Genomic DNA, 15,288 nt, shown 5'->3' with positions numbered 1-15,288 from the left:
TCCTCCTTTGCTTCCTCTCCTGGCTCCGTGCATTCCAGAAATCATTTCGTAGTCAGGATTTTTCACCATTGGAAGTTTTGTTTGAAGGGCAGTAACGTAAGACTCCGTTTCTCCAGTGTGACAAACAAACCCTATATCATCAAATACCATCACTTGCAAACTTTTGGTTGAGGTAAGTAACCCTGTGCTCTGTTTTGTAGTGTTATTATTCATTAGTGTTATTGTTTAAGTAGGGCAGTGGCGCATTTTATATTTTTCTGGCACAAAACAGTGAGGTTGAAGTGCCGTATTTCACCTCTAATGTCAAGGTGTTTACATCTACATCGGATAATAAGAAATAAAGATATTCTCATTTTTTGTAGCATCCCAATTTTAGGGGACAACATGTTGAATAATTGAACATAAACTTTAAGAAAGTTATCATATTAAATGTTTGTATCAGACAGTGGTCAGTGATTGTTTGAGGACATAAGAAGATTCTGTCTGTACCTGTATGCACACTGTCTATACCTGTATGCACCCTGTCTGTACCTGTATGCACCCTGTCTTTACCTGTTTGCACCCTGTCTTACCTGTATGCACACTGTCTATACTTGTTTGCACACTGTCTGTTCCTGTATGCACCGTTTATTTATGTAGCACCAAATTACAACAGAAATGATCTCAGGGCACTTTTCACATAGAGCAGGTATAGACTGAAACTCTTTAATTTACAGAGACCCAACATTCCCCCATGAGCAAGCACTTGGTGACAGCAGCAAGGAAAAACTCCCCTTTAACGGGTAGAAACCTCAAGCAGAACCAGGCTCTAGGTTGGCAGCCATCTGCCTTGACCGGTTAGTGAGAAAGAGAAAGGGAGAGGGGAGAGAGGGACACAGAGCACAGCAACAACAATAATAACAATAACAACAACAATAAAAATAGAAATATGACTAATAATAATAGTGGTAGCAATGGGCAAATACGGCTTTAATAATAATAGTAGTAACAGTGGGTGTCAAGCTGGACCAAGGGGACAGCATGTGTTCCGCAGCCACAGGCAGCAGGTGGTCCACAACCGAAAGTCACCTGAGAGACGAGAAAACACACAACTCCGGGGAAGATGTTAGAAGTTAGTAACATGCATTAATGGGGCATGAATGCCTACAGATGGAGAGGAGGAGAGATGAGCTCAGTGCATCATGGGAAGTCCCCGGCAGTCTAGACCTATAGCAGCATAACTAAGGGCTGGTCCAAGGCAAGCCTGGTCGGCCCTAACTATAAGCTTTATCAAAAAGGAAAGTTTTAAGCCTACTCTGAAACATAGAGAGGGTGTCTGTCCCCAAGACCAAAACTGGAAGATGGTTCCACGGGAGAGAAACTTGACAGCTGAAGGCTCTGCCTCCCATTCTACTTTTGGAAATTCTAGGAACCACAAGTAAACCTGCATTCTGGGAGTGCAGTGTTCTAGTGGGAAAATAGGGTACTATGAGCTGTTTAAGATATGATGGTACCTGACCAATGAGGGCTTTGAAGGTGAAGAGAAGGATTTTAAATTCTATTCTGGATTTTACATGGAGCCAGTGCAGAGAGGATAAAAGGAAGCCAAAGCAGTAAAGCTAAAATGGGAGAAATATGATCTCTTTTTCTAGTTTTGTCAGTACACTTGCAGCTGCATTCTGGACCAGCTGGACAGTTTTTAGAGACTTGTTGGGGCAGTCTGATAATAAGGAATTGCAATAATCCAGTCTAGAAGTAACACATTTTTTTCTACATCTTTTTGAGACAGAATGTGCCTGATTTTTGCAATATTACGTAGGTGAAAAAAGGCAGTCCTTGAAATTTGTTTTACATGGGAGTTAAAGGACATATCCTGATCAAAGATAACTCCCACATTGCTTGCGGTGGTGCCATCTAGAGTAGCTATATCATTAGATGATGTGTTTCTAAGGTGTTTAGGGCCAAGCACAAGAACTTCAGTTTTGTCTGAGTTTAGTAGCAATGCAACCTGTCTGTACCTTGCCCTGTGGTACTTATACAGTTATGCACCCTGTCTATACTTTTATGTTCCCTCTCTGTACCTGTATGCACCCTGTCTACACTTTAACTTGGGTGGCTGTGGCTCAGGAGGCATAATGGGTCGTCCACTAATCGGAAGACTGGTGGTTCCATCCCCGGCTCCTCCAGTCAGCATGTGGAAATGTCCTTGGGCAAGATACTTAACCCCCAAGTGCTCCCGATGGCTGCGCCAGAGGTGTGTGTGTGTGTGTGTGTCAATGTGCATTAGATTAGATCCTGATGAGCAAGTTGGCACATTGCATGGCAGCCTCTGCCATTAGTGTATGAATGTATGTGTGAATGAGTGACTGTTGACATGTATTATAGAGCACTTTGAGTGATTTGAAGACTAGAAAGGCGCTATAGAAATGCATTCCATTTACCATTTACCATTAGTAAACTGTCTATACCTTAATCACATGCTGTCATACCTGTATGCATCCTGTGGTACTTGTATGCACACTTCTTGTACTTGTATACAACATGCACCTTGACTATACCTGTATGTACCCTGTCTTTGCCTGAATCTAGCCTGTCTGTACCTGTATGTGCCCTGTTATACAGTGTATATGTTTGTACCCCCTCTGTTCCTTTATGGCATGCTATCATATCCGTATGTAGCCTATCTGTACCCTGTCTATACCTGTATATACCCTCTCTGTTTACCCTGTCTATATATCTACCCTCTCTGTAACTGTATGTACCCTGTCTATACCTGTATGTACCTCTATGTACCCAGCTGCATCTGTAGTTAATTAGTTATTTTATTGGCACAAATAGATAAAACATTTGGGTCCAAACAATATACAAAAAGTCATATATACAATAAAGCCATTAATATTAAAAGGTGATACAAATAACAATACAAAAACCCACACATACCCCGTGTATACCTGTATGTACCCTATCTGTACTTGTTTGTACCCTGGCTATAACTGTATGTAACTGTTTGTATCTGTGTGAACCCTGTTGATAACTTTTTGCACCCTCTCTGCACCTGTAAGGGAGAACAGGGTAAATTGAGCCTGTGGGTAAAATGATCCACCCCCTTTATCTAGGTAACCATGAACAAAAGTAACCATGTGACCACAAATTAAGTAACTCAAGCACATGGAGAGAGTGGTAAGCAAAACAGAGCAAAAAAAAAAAGATTTTGTCATACCATATTTTCAGTTGTATGTAGCTTTGTATTTTGTATTTTGTATGGTGTGTTCTGTGTGGGGTTTTTTGTTTGTTTTGTTTTGTTTGTTTGTTTGTTTGTTTGTTTGTTTGTTTGTTTTTTGGGGGGGGGGTTGTTGTTGTTGTTGTTGTTTTGCTTCGTACTGTTTGTTGTGCTGTTGTATGTTTTGGTTGTGGGGGACTATGGATGCAAATTAGCTTCAAGCTAACTCCGGTGTAGTACATCTTTAATGTTTAAAACTGCACACTGTCCCAATCAATAAATCAAATCAAATCAAATTCATCATGTTACTAAAGTTATCAGTCTCGTATCTTAATTAAAATTGATAAGTTTTTGACATTATTACATGTTAATTTGACCATGTGCTTATCAATACTCAGTAGTATTGTTTGACCCAGGCCTCCTGCTACCTTGTATGTTCACCCTCACATAAGAAGACAATCATATTGTTAGTTATTTTTCCATCAGCTCAACTCATTTATTTTTACTATAATGAAAACTGTAAGCAAACTGGGTGGCACTTCTAAATTCCAACTAAATTTCCACCCCCTTACATAAATACAACATTGATTACTGCATGATTAAGTGAAAATGCATCAAATGAACCAACACTGACCAAATGTTTACATGAAGGAAATAAGTGACTTTGTTTTCTTGAATAATAAAGGACAAAATGTTCCCTTCACTTCCGCAGGGCCATGTCAACTCATTTCGTAATGAACCTGACCCCCCTTTTAATCCCCACTGCTTTTTACTCTCCCTTGCCTTTCTTCTCCGCCTCCTCTCTTCTTCCTCCCACCACATCTGCTTCTCATCCAGCAGCATTCCTGTCTTTCCTAAGAGGATTCTGACATGTGGTTTTGATGAACTAGCACACTCACACACGCTCTCGCTGTTCCCTTTTTTCTCTCTTTCTCTACCTCATTCTGTTCGGTATTTCTCAATCCCTCTCTCCCTGTCCAAACATATACACACAAAGCAAACCCACATGAATGCACTTGCACAGATACAACACACATGCTACTTAGTTTTATTGGCTTCCCACAGTCCTTTGCCCTCCCCAGCAGTGTGTTTCAGGATCATGTGTCTCTGTTGTTCTTTGAGTCTATTCATGTCTTTTTTCTTCTCTTGTGTCCCTGTTTCTCTTTTGCTCTGGTTAAAATGTGCAGTTTTTGAACATTGTGTAGAAATTATATTATTTTTTGCAAAGATTTTTTCCCTGCAGTGAAACATTTTTTATGCACCATGACATTTTATCTACCCTACATATCCCCTTCTATAATTTCACTTAAAACACTATATGCTATTCTGACTTCATTGTGAAGGAGTGTGTGAAGATAACAGTGTTACTGTTACTGGTGTAGCCAGTCAGCGCTCCCAACTAGATATGACATTGTTGAATGTTAACAAAATAACAAATCAGGATCATTCAGAATAACTGCAAAGGTTGCTGACTCTGTAGATTCAGAGCCCACAAACTAATATAATTATTAAGTATAAATAAATAATAAATAAAGTTCTTACTGTATACCTACACCGGGACATATTGTAAATAAAAGGGAAGAAGCCAAAAGGTTAGGGAGTAAGAAGGTTTGACATTTTTGTTCAAGAGGGACATAGAAATACATTTTCTAAACTACTGAGTACTTACCAAATAGTTATGGGATACAGCAGTGTTGTTGTTACTGGGCAGGAAAAATGGGATAACAGTGTTGATACTGAGTTTTACAATTGTGGGGTTGAAAAATTAGAGGTCACTTGGCTGTTGATAGCAGTGAAACAGTGAAATATAATGAAAATGAATAGTGGTTTGGTGGAAAATATCTTTCCATTCCATTCCAGGTCCATTCAACTGTTCTGTTCTGACTTCAGTTTCCTGTTTTGCAGTATCATGTCTTCTGAGGGGGTGATGCCAGCAGCTGAACCCAGGTTACACCGACTCTCCTCCTGGTTTGACCCTGAAACTGCTGCGGTGAGATCAGTACACCACTTAGTCTGAGTGGAGTAAACTTTATTTGAATTTAAAGCCATATATGTTATTATTGAGTAGGGTGTAATACCAACTGTCTGCGTCCGTGTAGGTGGTGACTATCCTCCTGGGGCTGTTCCAGGTGCTGCTGTCTGTCCCACTTGCTTATGCTGACCAAACTCTGCCAAAACTCTTCATACTGCCACTTGTCCTAGGAATTGTAGTATGTACCTCATGATTCTTATTCTCATTTTTAGTCTGTGCTTATGTATTGCCTGCTCTAGCATGTAACTTTACATAACATTTCAGTCATCATTCAAGAATAATGTGAATAATGCCATTCTTCAAAGGGCAACAGCTGTACATGTTCCTCGGTCTTGGTCTTACTGGTCTGCCTTAAAATAGAGGTGTTCAGTACACCAACAGATGAATCTTAAAGCTGAATAGAGTATACCAAATTGTCATTGTCACTGACTGAATCAGTAGCTTTTAGCAGTGGAGCTCCCCTCACTGGTGACTGAAAGCACCTACATTCAACTATCAGCTCAACCTCTTATATACAGTATGCTACTTCCTGGTTAAAAGCTTATTGAAAACCCAGAAAGCTAGAAAACAGTCATCATGTCATAATTCTGTTGCAGCTATTAATGACAGTGCTTATAGTCCAGGTTTTACACTGAACTTAATAGAATAGTTTGGACCAGACTGAACAGCCCTTAGGTGTCAGTATGCTTCAAAGTGCTGTATAGTGTTGGATGGTCAAACAAGGTCTGAAACTCACTCCCCCCACACATTTCTGACATCTTACGTGAGGGGCTGCGTCCGACAATTTTTGTACACACTGACAATCCACTTCATGTGGTGATTGGCCAGGTGTGTGGATGTGAGAAAGTAGGCGGTGTTTGAATTATTCTCTTAATATCATTATTTTTTATTCTTTACAAAACTCTTTGTATTGTGTGCTTGAATGCAACTGCTTAAAGAATGGGTTCACATTTATTCAGGTCTATCCTAATACAACACTCAAATGTCCATGCCTGTAAAACACATTCAGTTAGAGTGACCAAATGGGTGAAATAATTCCTTGTGTAAAAAATATATCCTGGCATGCAGAAATGATATCAAAGATCACCAGGTGAAATACAAGGTTTCTGCAGGATTGTCTGCGGCACTCACGCAGTTAACAGTCATGTGTATGTGTGTGTGTGCTGCAGATTGTGGCAGGAGGATCATTCACCATGGCCAATGAGAGGAACCCCAGCAGACTACTGGTATGTTAAGACAACAAGCTAAGCCTCTCATATCTTCTCCTGAATGTCAGACAACACATTCCTGAAAATATTTTTAGGGATCTGATAGATTGACATTTCATGCTTTCATCCATACAAACAACAAAATCTCATATAAAGTAAACCATATAATTTCATACTCATAGTCAACCTAGGCACAATCTCTTAGGGCCATTGTGATATTACTTGTAATAATACTGTAAATATACTTTGTATTATTTTATAAATGTTAACAGTAATTCACATAAAAAGCAAGAACATCAGCTCATTTAAATTTTACTACAGTACAGTCAGTGCATGGGTGTTTCAAAGTGCCACAGTGATGGATCTTGACTGCCGTCCACAGCTTCGAGGTTGTGCCTGCAGTAATGTGGTTGGCCTGCTGGGGGCACTGCTTGCCTTCTGCCTCTACTGCTTCAGCCTCAGCAAAGAAGGCAGCAAAGAGCTGTGTGTACCTGTTAATTCTGAATTTGCTTTCCGACCTTCCTTTTATGGGTGTCCTGGGGAATTCCTGACGGTCAGTATGTTGCTTTCGTCAAACTTTTCCTTTCCTTTCTGAAGTGAAGAAAAGGGAAAACAAAAAAAAGGTAATAAGACTGAGAGCTAAGCAAAATGATGGAGTTTGGGAAGGATAGAGAGATGGGTGAGATGGAAGGATGGCAATGTGACGATGATGATGATGATTAAGAGAAATACGTGGGTGCATAGATAGAGTAAAAGAGTTATGAAGTAAGGGATAATAGTGGATTGTCCTGTCTCATGAGAATATTCAATAATGTAGATAAGGCTAATCAGTCAGTTTAGTCACTGCTGTGTGTATGACTGTGTAATGTGTTTACTGCAGGCATACTGCTGGAGTGTGACACTGCTGCTGCTGCTCTATGACACTGGTGCTGTGGTCCTGCACTGCCTGCTGTCTGTCTCCGCTCTCAAAGCACTCAAAACGGACTAATATCACACTGTCTTTAAAGTAGTAAATCCCTTTGTGATCTCTATTTTTTTTAATTATCTATATGTTTTAAACCCAAACCTATCCTTTAATTATGGAGCTGGAGCCAGGAGGCATTTAGATTAGCTTAGCATAAAGACTGGAAGCAGGTGAAAACAGCTAGCCTGACTCAAGTAGGTGTAAAAAATACACTTACCAACTCCTCTAATGCTCACATGCTAACTCCCCAAAACTGCAAATTGTCTTCTTTACATTTATGTATAAATTAAACACTTGCTTCCAATCTTTATGCTAAGTTAAGTTATCACCTTCTGGCTCCAGCACCATAGTTAAAGGATAGGTTTGGATTTTTGTTTTTTTTTTCTTTGTCTTAATACAATGTGTACATGGAAATGAGTCATCATGGCTCTAACAATTCTTACTCTCCAACTGACCCTGAAGCTGTTCCTGTTGTGGTTTGCAAGGTGGACCCAAATGCTGACACAGACTAGAGTGAAGATGAATGAAATAAGACTTTATTGCCAGGGAGGTGGGGAATGGAGGTGGATGGAGTGGGGATAAAGCAGGCTGAGGCAGAGGACTGGAGGGCTGAGATGAGTGAGGGAGAATGACAAGTGCTGGCAGAGAGAAGCAGGTGATAGTGGGCTGGAGAGCGTGCAAGCTGGCAGGCAGGTGAGTGGTGGCCAGTGCGATTACATAGGCTACAAAGTCAACGCAAAGAAGCAATCACGTACATTCACCTGGGGCAGCAGACATTAACGTGACTACACGTCTGTGCAAATGTTTCAACTTGAGCAAAAAATTCACGTGTATCCCTGGACTTTTATGAATGTGTTTCATAAATGTACAGAGAACAGAGGAAAAAGGAGAGAGACTGGAGGGAAATAACAGACAGAACTGGAGTATGTGGTCAAAGGCTGAACTGAACACAAACACTGGAACACTCCCACAGATGCAGTCTGTTGCATTACTGTACATTAGCTGTAAACTAATTTCAGTTAGCTAAATCAAGTCAGTATCTTCTAAAATTACAGTGTGTTTAGTACAAAATTCCCTAGTTTTGTTTCCACGAATGAAATTTCTCACTGAGCTGTGGCAGAGGGATACATTCTGGTAGAGGTGGTGTGTAAGCCAAGTGTTGGAGTCATCCGGCTTTTACTACTCAAGACGCTCAGAGAAAACTTTAAAGTGATTTTTTTTCTTTGCAGATTTGATAGCTGGAGTATTTTTGCAGCCTGTGTTTTTGGACACTAATATTTTGGTAACAATCCGCTCAGCTGATTGACCCCAAGATCAGCTGTTCTGGTTGTTCTGAGAGTGCTGAAGCATCGTATTAGCATTAGCTGAACTTTGGAATGCATATTTGCACAGAACGAGGGCTGTGGATTTTGGCCCCCATTTCTCACAATGTAGTGACGTTCTGAGAGAATAGCTTCAGGGTTAGTACGGAGGGTAGGAATTGTTACAGCGACTGACACCCATTTCCATATACATAGTGGCATGTGTATTGTATTGAGACTTGAAAAAACACTGAACCTATCCTTTAACCAACAGTCATATGAATGGTATCAGTCTCTTTATCTCACTCTTGGAAAGAAAGTGAGTAAACATATTTCCCAAAATGTCAAACTATTCCTTTAAGAAGTAGACAGGCCTCCCTTGTCCAATGAACTTGAACTCAAAGGAAAGTCTGTCGATATGGTCAACTGTCCTATCGGCTAGTGGTTCCCAACCTGGGGGTCAGGAATCTAATAATGATTAAAATGATTCGAAAGAAAGAAGTATTTATGTTAATTTCTGTTGATTTTTTTTAACCTTTCTTGCAAAATATGGGTCTTATCTTATCTCTCACATCTCTCCAGCTCTTAAGAGGGCAGGTGAGACAGATGGTCAACTTTTAAAACTAATTAAAACATGTACTTATTAGGATTACCATCTTGTTTCTCATTTTTTTATTACAAGACTGTCAGCTAACATTGTTATAGCAAATACCTCAGTAGAGTTTTAAAATTTTTACCCATTAAAGTGATCTACTCCTGATTCACTGCTAGCCAATTGTAGACCAAGTTTCACCTAAACTTCAACTGTATTTGTGAGTACCCTATTAACAAGGAACACCACTGATGTGAATTTAAATTTATAAATTTAGTTTTAATTTATGAATATAGTTAATAATAGTTATTACAAAATCTGAACTGTGGGGCTGATAGTATAGAAGATACATTTACCAGAACACTAAACCTGCCTCAAGTTTTATTTTCATAGGTGTATTTTTGCCATTAAGAGAGCCTCACAAAATGATAGTTTGGTGTGTTGGCTTTGAAAATGGATGTGGCTGGGCTATGTGTCATTACTGAATGTGTTAATATGTTTACTCATTAACAACAATTAATTATTGCAGCTTTAAAGTTACACCAAGAAATGTTTACCACTTGGGGGCAGAAGAACTGACTAACACGCTGACAAGCCCACAGTCTGATATATTATTGTCTTATAAAGTTGCTATTGTAACATTTTAGCACAAATACCTATTTACATGTACAACCAATTCAGGCAGTTATTTTGAGTCGTGTTTTCTGGGTACTTGGTGATAAGTTGTTGTCTTTTTAGTTCTGCTTATATGTTCACCAGTTAGCTGCTAACTCTGTCTGTCTGCTGTTTGATGCTGGGCTGGTAGTGTACAGTGTTTACGATTCAGAGTTGGAAACAGCTGCCTTTTGGAAACAGGATTGATAAGAACAAGGAGACTAAAACATAACACATACAATAAAATCATGAGCCAAACAATAAGAAAAAATCAAACAAACAATAAGCTAAAAGAGGCTAAAAAGCTCTGTGCAGCTGCAGAGTTGGGTGATAATTCTTTGTGGGTTTGTCACTGCGACCATACATCACAAACGTTAATCTGATGGAGAAAAATACTGATTGCTTGAGCTTCAGAGAATTTATGTCTAACCTACTTGTATGAAAAACACCAATTTCAAAATGACTTGTTAACATTTCTAGAGACTATGAATATGTGACAAAATTACCTTTAAGTGAATAACTGTAAATATTTGAAGGAAATGGTATTGACTCATGCTTCAGTAATCTGTTCATGTATTTTTTTAACCAATTGCAGATATACTAAAAACAATCCAATTTGGGGACAGAAACAGAGGTTACAGATGTAACACCAATTTTACAGGAGCATATGACACATACTGTACATACACACCTGTTCAGTCTGTATTTACGTGGATGTTTATATAGCACTTTGTAATGATATATATGTTGTGTTTTACAATTTTATAACAAATCAAATATAAAGAAAATAATGAATATAGGGGAGGTCACTAACATGAACATCTGCACTAGTCAACTCTAATCATTTTAAAGGAAGCAGCTTGTTGCAGCATTACATGGTGGCAAAATTTTTTAGGCCTGTATGCATGTTGTGGGAGGACAAACACCTTACACAAAGCCTTACAATATAAGCTTATACTTTATACAGGTGTTGCTCTTATTGTGTCCACACCCTGCCTGTGCAAAAATACAGCTTATTCAAATGGTGTCCACTCATGATGTAATAAACTGTTTCTAAGACTCATGGTGTTTTACCATGTTGTCATCTATGGTTTTTTTGACTGACTTATTATGAGTGTTTCCATTACAGGGCCTGGGCAGTCAGCCAAAGAGCAGCTGTTGCCCAGGTAAACCGCTTCACAGTATATTGATTTGATTTGATTTATTGATTTGGACAGTGTGTAGTTTTAAATATTAAAGATGCACTGCACCGGAGTTAGCACGAAGCTAATTTGCATCTGTTGTCCCCCCACAATCAAAATATACAACGGCACAACAACAAACAGTACAAAGCACAAAAAAAACAAACAAATAACCAACCAAAAAAATACAAAACAAAACAAACAAAAAAAACCCCACACAGAACACACCATACAAAATACAAAGCTACACACAACAGCACATCAAATACACCCATAATGTCACACAGCTGATTGGTCTTTAGTACATGTTTTAGTTTGGCCTTGAATGTATTGCTAGAACTACAGTTCATCATATCATCAGGTAAGGCATTCCACTGAGTTGTGGCTTTCACAGAGAAAGCTGACTGCCCAAATGCAGTGCGACAAAATGGTATGGTACAGTCTTTTATAGAGGATATTCTGGAGGATCTAATAGAACTTACTGAGAGAGTACACAAAGTGACATAGTGGAGGAGGGGCCAAACCATTTAAAATTTTATAAACTAGGCACAAATTTGAGAATAATCTAAAAGTCTCAAAGCATTGGCTTTTGTCCAGAGTTTTTAGAGTTTGTTTGTATAAGGACTCAAGGGTTTATGGCTGTTTCTCCAGCCTGCCCCCAACATGTGATGCAATAAGATATATGGAAAAGAATCATAGCATGCATAAATATCTTGGCTGCATCCAAAGAGAGATTGTTTCTAATGTCTAAAATTTGCTAAGTTGTACTTTATGGTTTTAACTGTTTTTTTAACATGTTTCTTAAAGTTCAAATTTGGATCCGGTGTCACACCAAGATATTTAAAATCAGTAACTATGTCAATTTTTTCACCTTTGATGAAAATATCAGCATTAGGAGGTAGTACCATAGTTTTAGAGAAAATACCTTTTGTCTTGTTTACATTTAGACTCAGACATGATTGATCAAGCCAATGTGTGATCCTTTCCAATGCAATTGTTCTCTTAGCAGCAGCTAACTCAGTTGTTTTTGCATGTGTGCACACAACGGTATCATCAGCATACATTTGTAGTTCTACATCATGACACTGTTGAGGGAGATCATTAATATATAGGCTAAATAATAGGGGACACTGACCCTTGTGGAACACCCATTGTGCACTTCATGCTACTGGACAGTGTGTCACCAACTTTAATACATTGTATCCTATTGGATAAATATGAAGACATTCATGCCAGTGCGCTAGATGAGAAGTTAAAGTTAGAGAGGTTTGATATTAAAAAATCATGATTGACTGTATCAAATGCTTTACGCAGATCTACAAATACATTACAAACTATTCCTTTGTCAAGTCTTGATTGATGAAGTGCAAGGTAGCAGTTTCAGTGGAATGATTTGCTCTAAAGCCAAATTGCATACAATGTAGACCAAAATTGCTTGTATTAAGAAATGTTGTCAGTTGTTTAATGACAACTTTCTCAGCAACCTTTGAGAGTACTAGCAGTATGCTTATTGGTCTGTAGTTACTGGCTTCAAGGCAGTCTCCAGATTTAAAAATTGGCGTGACAATGGCATATTTCCAGTCATCAGGAAAGGAGCTGTGTTTAAAAGACAAGTTAATTAAATGAGCAATAGGGGGAGTTAAAATATCATTGTGTGATTTGACAAACGTAGTATCAAATTGGAAAGCATCTCTACTTTTGGAGCTTTTTAAGGAGCTGATGATTTTGTATGTCATTAGTCTCTACCAGCTCAAAAACCTGACCTGTTGCATCTATAGGAATAATATCCAGTTTCTTTTTCATAATTTTTTTTCCTAACTCATATACAGACTCAAAAAAAAAATATTAAAGACAGAAGCAACAGTAAATGATCTTCAATTAACTTTCCCTGTACTTTGAGTTTAAAATCTCCTAAAAATGCTGGGTCCCTCCTTGTGAGATTATTGATGTTTTTCCAGATCAATTTACTATTGCCTTTTGCCTCAGTCGAAATACTGAGATAAATATGAGATTTAGCATCTCCTAGCTCTTGGATAACTTTGTTCCTTAAACCTTTCCAAATCAGCGTGTCAGTGTCTCTTCTAGTTTTAATTGCCTTCCTTAGTGCAGCATCTCTAGACTTAATTAGTTTCCACAAATTTTCATTAAACCACAGTAAATTGTTTTTATTTTTAGATTTTATCTGTATCCTCACATTAAATCTTTCCCTCACAGAGTTGATTCTATGAGTAAAAGTATCACAGCCTTTTACTAGTTGTTCTAGTTGGAATTTCTCTGTGATCATTTTTAGTTTTTTTAAATTTTTTTATTAGTCAAAGCAGGTCTCTAGTCAAATAGCAGGGTTAATATACACAACTGTCACACTGAAAACAGTTTGTCACATGCAGACACTGTCATAACAAGCTGTCTTTTTAGTCAAATACTGCCAGTAAAAAGGTCCAGAAATGTTTGTTATACTGTATGTTCTTACTGTGTTCTTACCTGCTACAAGATGTTCAGGAGAAAGCCACATTACAATAGTCTCTCTTTTATTTCTGTAGCCATTAAAATGCTGCATTTGTTCATGTAATACAGAGACATCAACACATAGATTCATCTTTGTCTTAGAACTGCAGTCAGTTTCGGCATGTGTCATAATCCTCCACATTTATATAGGATGGAAGAGTCTATCTTTGGGTTGGTCTTTAGCTGTTTTAAATATAAATTTTTATTGGTTATATTTTTCACTTTTATTACTTTTATTTTATACATTGTAGTTTTTATATTCCTAATATTATATTTGGCTACAGATTTTTGCTCTTCATCTGTATATTCCTGTGAATAGGCTTGGGCGGTATCAAGGTATTACGGTATACCAGGGTATTTAGAAATGTTGAAGGTATGATGTTCGATACCGTCAAAAATAAAGACGCTCCTCTTTCTATTAAACTGATAAGGACATGCTGTATTGAGGTGATGTATTGTCGCGCCACCAAAGGTCAGTCTTTACTGAACCATGGCTGTATAAAGAGAACTGCATACAGCGTTGGAGGCGGGGCTCCATTCATTCTTATGAAAGTTGCTCAGTGGTGCATGACACCAAAAAAAACACTTCCCACTGTAAAGAAATATCCAGGATGAATGCATACTGCGCACGCTCTATGGGTGCATTGGGTCCATAGAGTGTGTGCAGTATGCACCAGAGTTGGCTAACTTCCCATTTAGTCCTGCACTAACTTGAATGGGGTTAAAATAATTAAATTGTGCAGCTCTTCTAGACTTTCCAAACATCATCGGACCGAATGGATCAAATTCTGATAGTGAAATGAGTCATTTCAAAGGGGTTGTGACGCTCAAGAAATGGATCCACCGTTTTACAGTCGCTCCTTTTCCCATGATTGTGTGCGGCAGAAATGCTTTTTGGGCCACTGTCAGACCTGGAAATTGTAATTCCACACTTTGGCCACTACATCAAACTGGCTTCAAAGCCCAGCGCTGTTCCTGGGGGCTTGGTTGGAACAGGGAGCAGAGCAGAGAGAGGATGGTGACTGGCGACTCACAATAAACACAATATTGCAATAGCAAGCAACCACCACACGAGGCTAGGCTTGTTTTACACTTCAAAAGGATCGCCGCGCACAGTGTCAGCCAATTTTTCCCAGTGGTCGCTCACGGTATTGCAACGAAAAATCCCCCTGTGGCCCAAAAAGCATTTTCCCCATAGACCACCACTGTAAAAGAGACGTCTGTAAAACTGTTGACACATCGAACTTCAAACAAGGTCAATTATGACTCTTTGTATTATGAACTTTTGATCCATGGAGGTTTTATATTTGTAAAACTTTCCTTGAGCTGAGAAAAGCAATTTAAAAATCCATGACGTCACCATAATGTTAAGTCTATGGGCCGAGCGGGAACTCGCGGGTGGAACCAGCGGGGGAAACACTACTGCACATACTCAGTGGGCTGCACAACGCAGAAGCAAACCCGGAAGCTAGAAACTTTTTTTGGCATTATGCCAGCTGAGCAATTCCTATAGGAATGAATAGGCGCCATTTTTAGTCTGGTATCCAGCTCTTCTTATACATCCATGGGCTCCATGGAGCCTCGCGCTGCTAGCATCCAGGCTAACAAGCTAACCTGTTGCTCAGCCCTCATAATAGAGCCAGACTCAGGGT

General features: G+C 38.9%; 1 protein-coding gene across 1 annotated transcript; it reads left to right on the top strand.

Moving 5' to 3' along the window:
* Window positions 1–33: 33 nt before the first annotated feature.
* Window positions 34–7,539, top strand: si:dkey-9i23.16 (uncharacterized protein LOC571915 homolog). The gene is made up of 6 exons (XM_042392869.1): window positions 34–172; window positions 5,105–5,189; window positions 5,299–5,409; window positions 6,401–6,457; window positions 6,822–6,992; window positions 7,320–7,539. Exons 2-6 carry the CDS (start codon window positions 5,109–5,111, stop codon window positions 7,425–7,427), a joined length of 528 nt encoding a protein of 175 aa, XP_042248803.1. The 5' UTR covers window positions 34–172; window positions 5,105–5,108; the 3' UTR covers window positions 7,428–7,539.
* The last annotated feature ends 7,749 nt before the right edge of the window (window positions 7,540–15,288 follow it).

This window comes from Thunnus maccoyii, chromosome 2, assembly GCF_910596095.1.
Source record: "Thunnus maccoyii chromosome 2, fThuMac1.1, whole genome shotgun sequence".
NCBI classification, from domain to species: domain Eukaryota; kingdom Metazoa; phylum Chordata; class Actinopteri; order Scombriformes; family Scombridae; genus Thunnus; species Thunnus maccoyii.
The sequence above is the reverse complement of the archived record's forward strand: the minus strand, read 5'-3'. Positions and strand labels throughout refer to the sequence as shown.

What these genes read in the sequence shown, in the direction of transcription:
- si:dkey-9i23.16 (XM_042392869.1), top strand. Translation starts at nt 5,109, where the DNA reads ATGTCTTCTGAGGGGGTGATGCCAGCAGCTGAACCCAGGTTACACCGA. An exon ending in GGAACCCCAGCAGACTACTG is followed by an intron (nt 6,458 to 6,821) that starts GTATGTTAAGAC and finishes TGCCGTCCACAG; the next exon opens with CTTCGAGGTTGTGCCTGCAG. An exon ending in GTCCTGGGGAATTCCTGACG is followed by an intron (nt 6,993 to 7,319) that starts GTCAGTATGTTG and finishes TGTTTACTGCAG; the next exon opens with GCATACTGCTGGAGTGTGAC.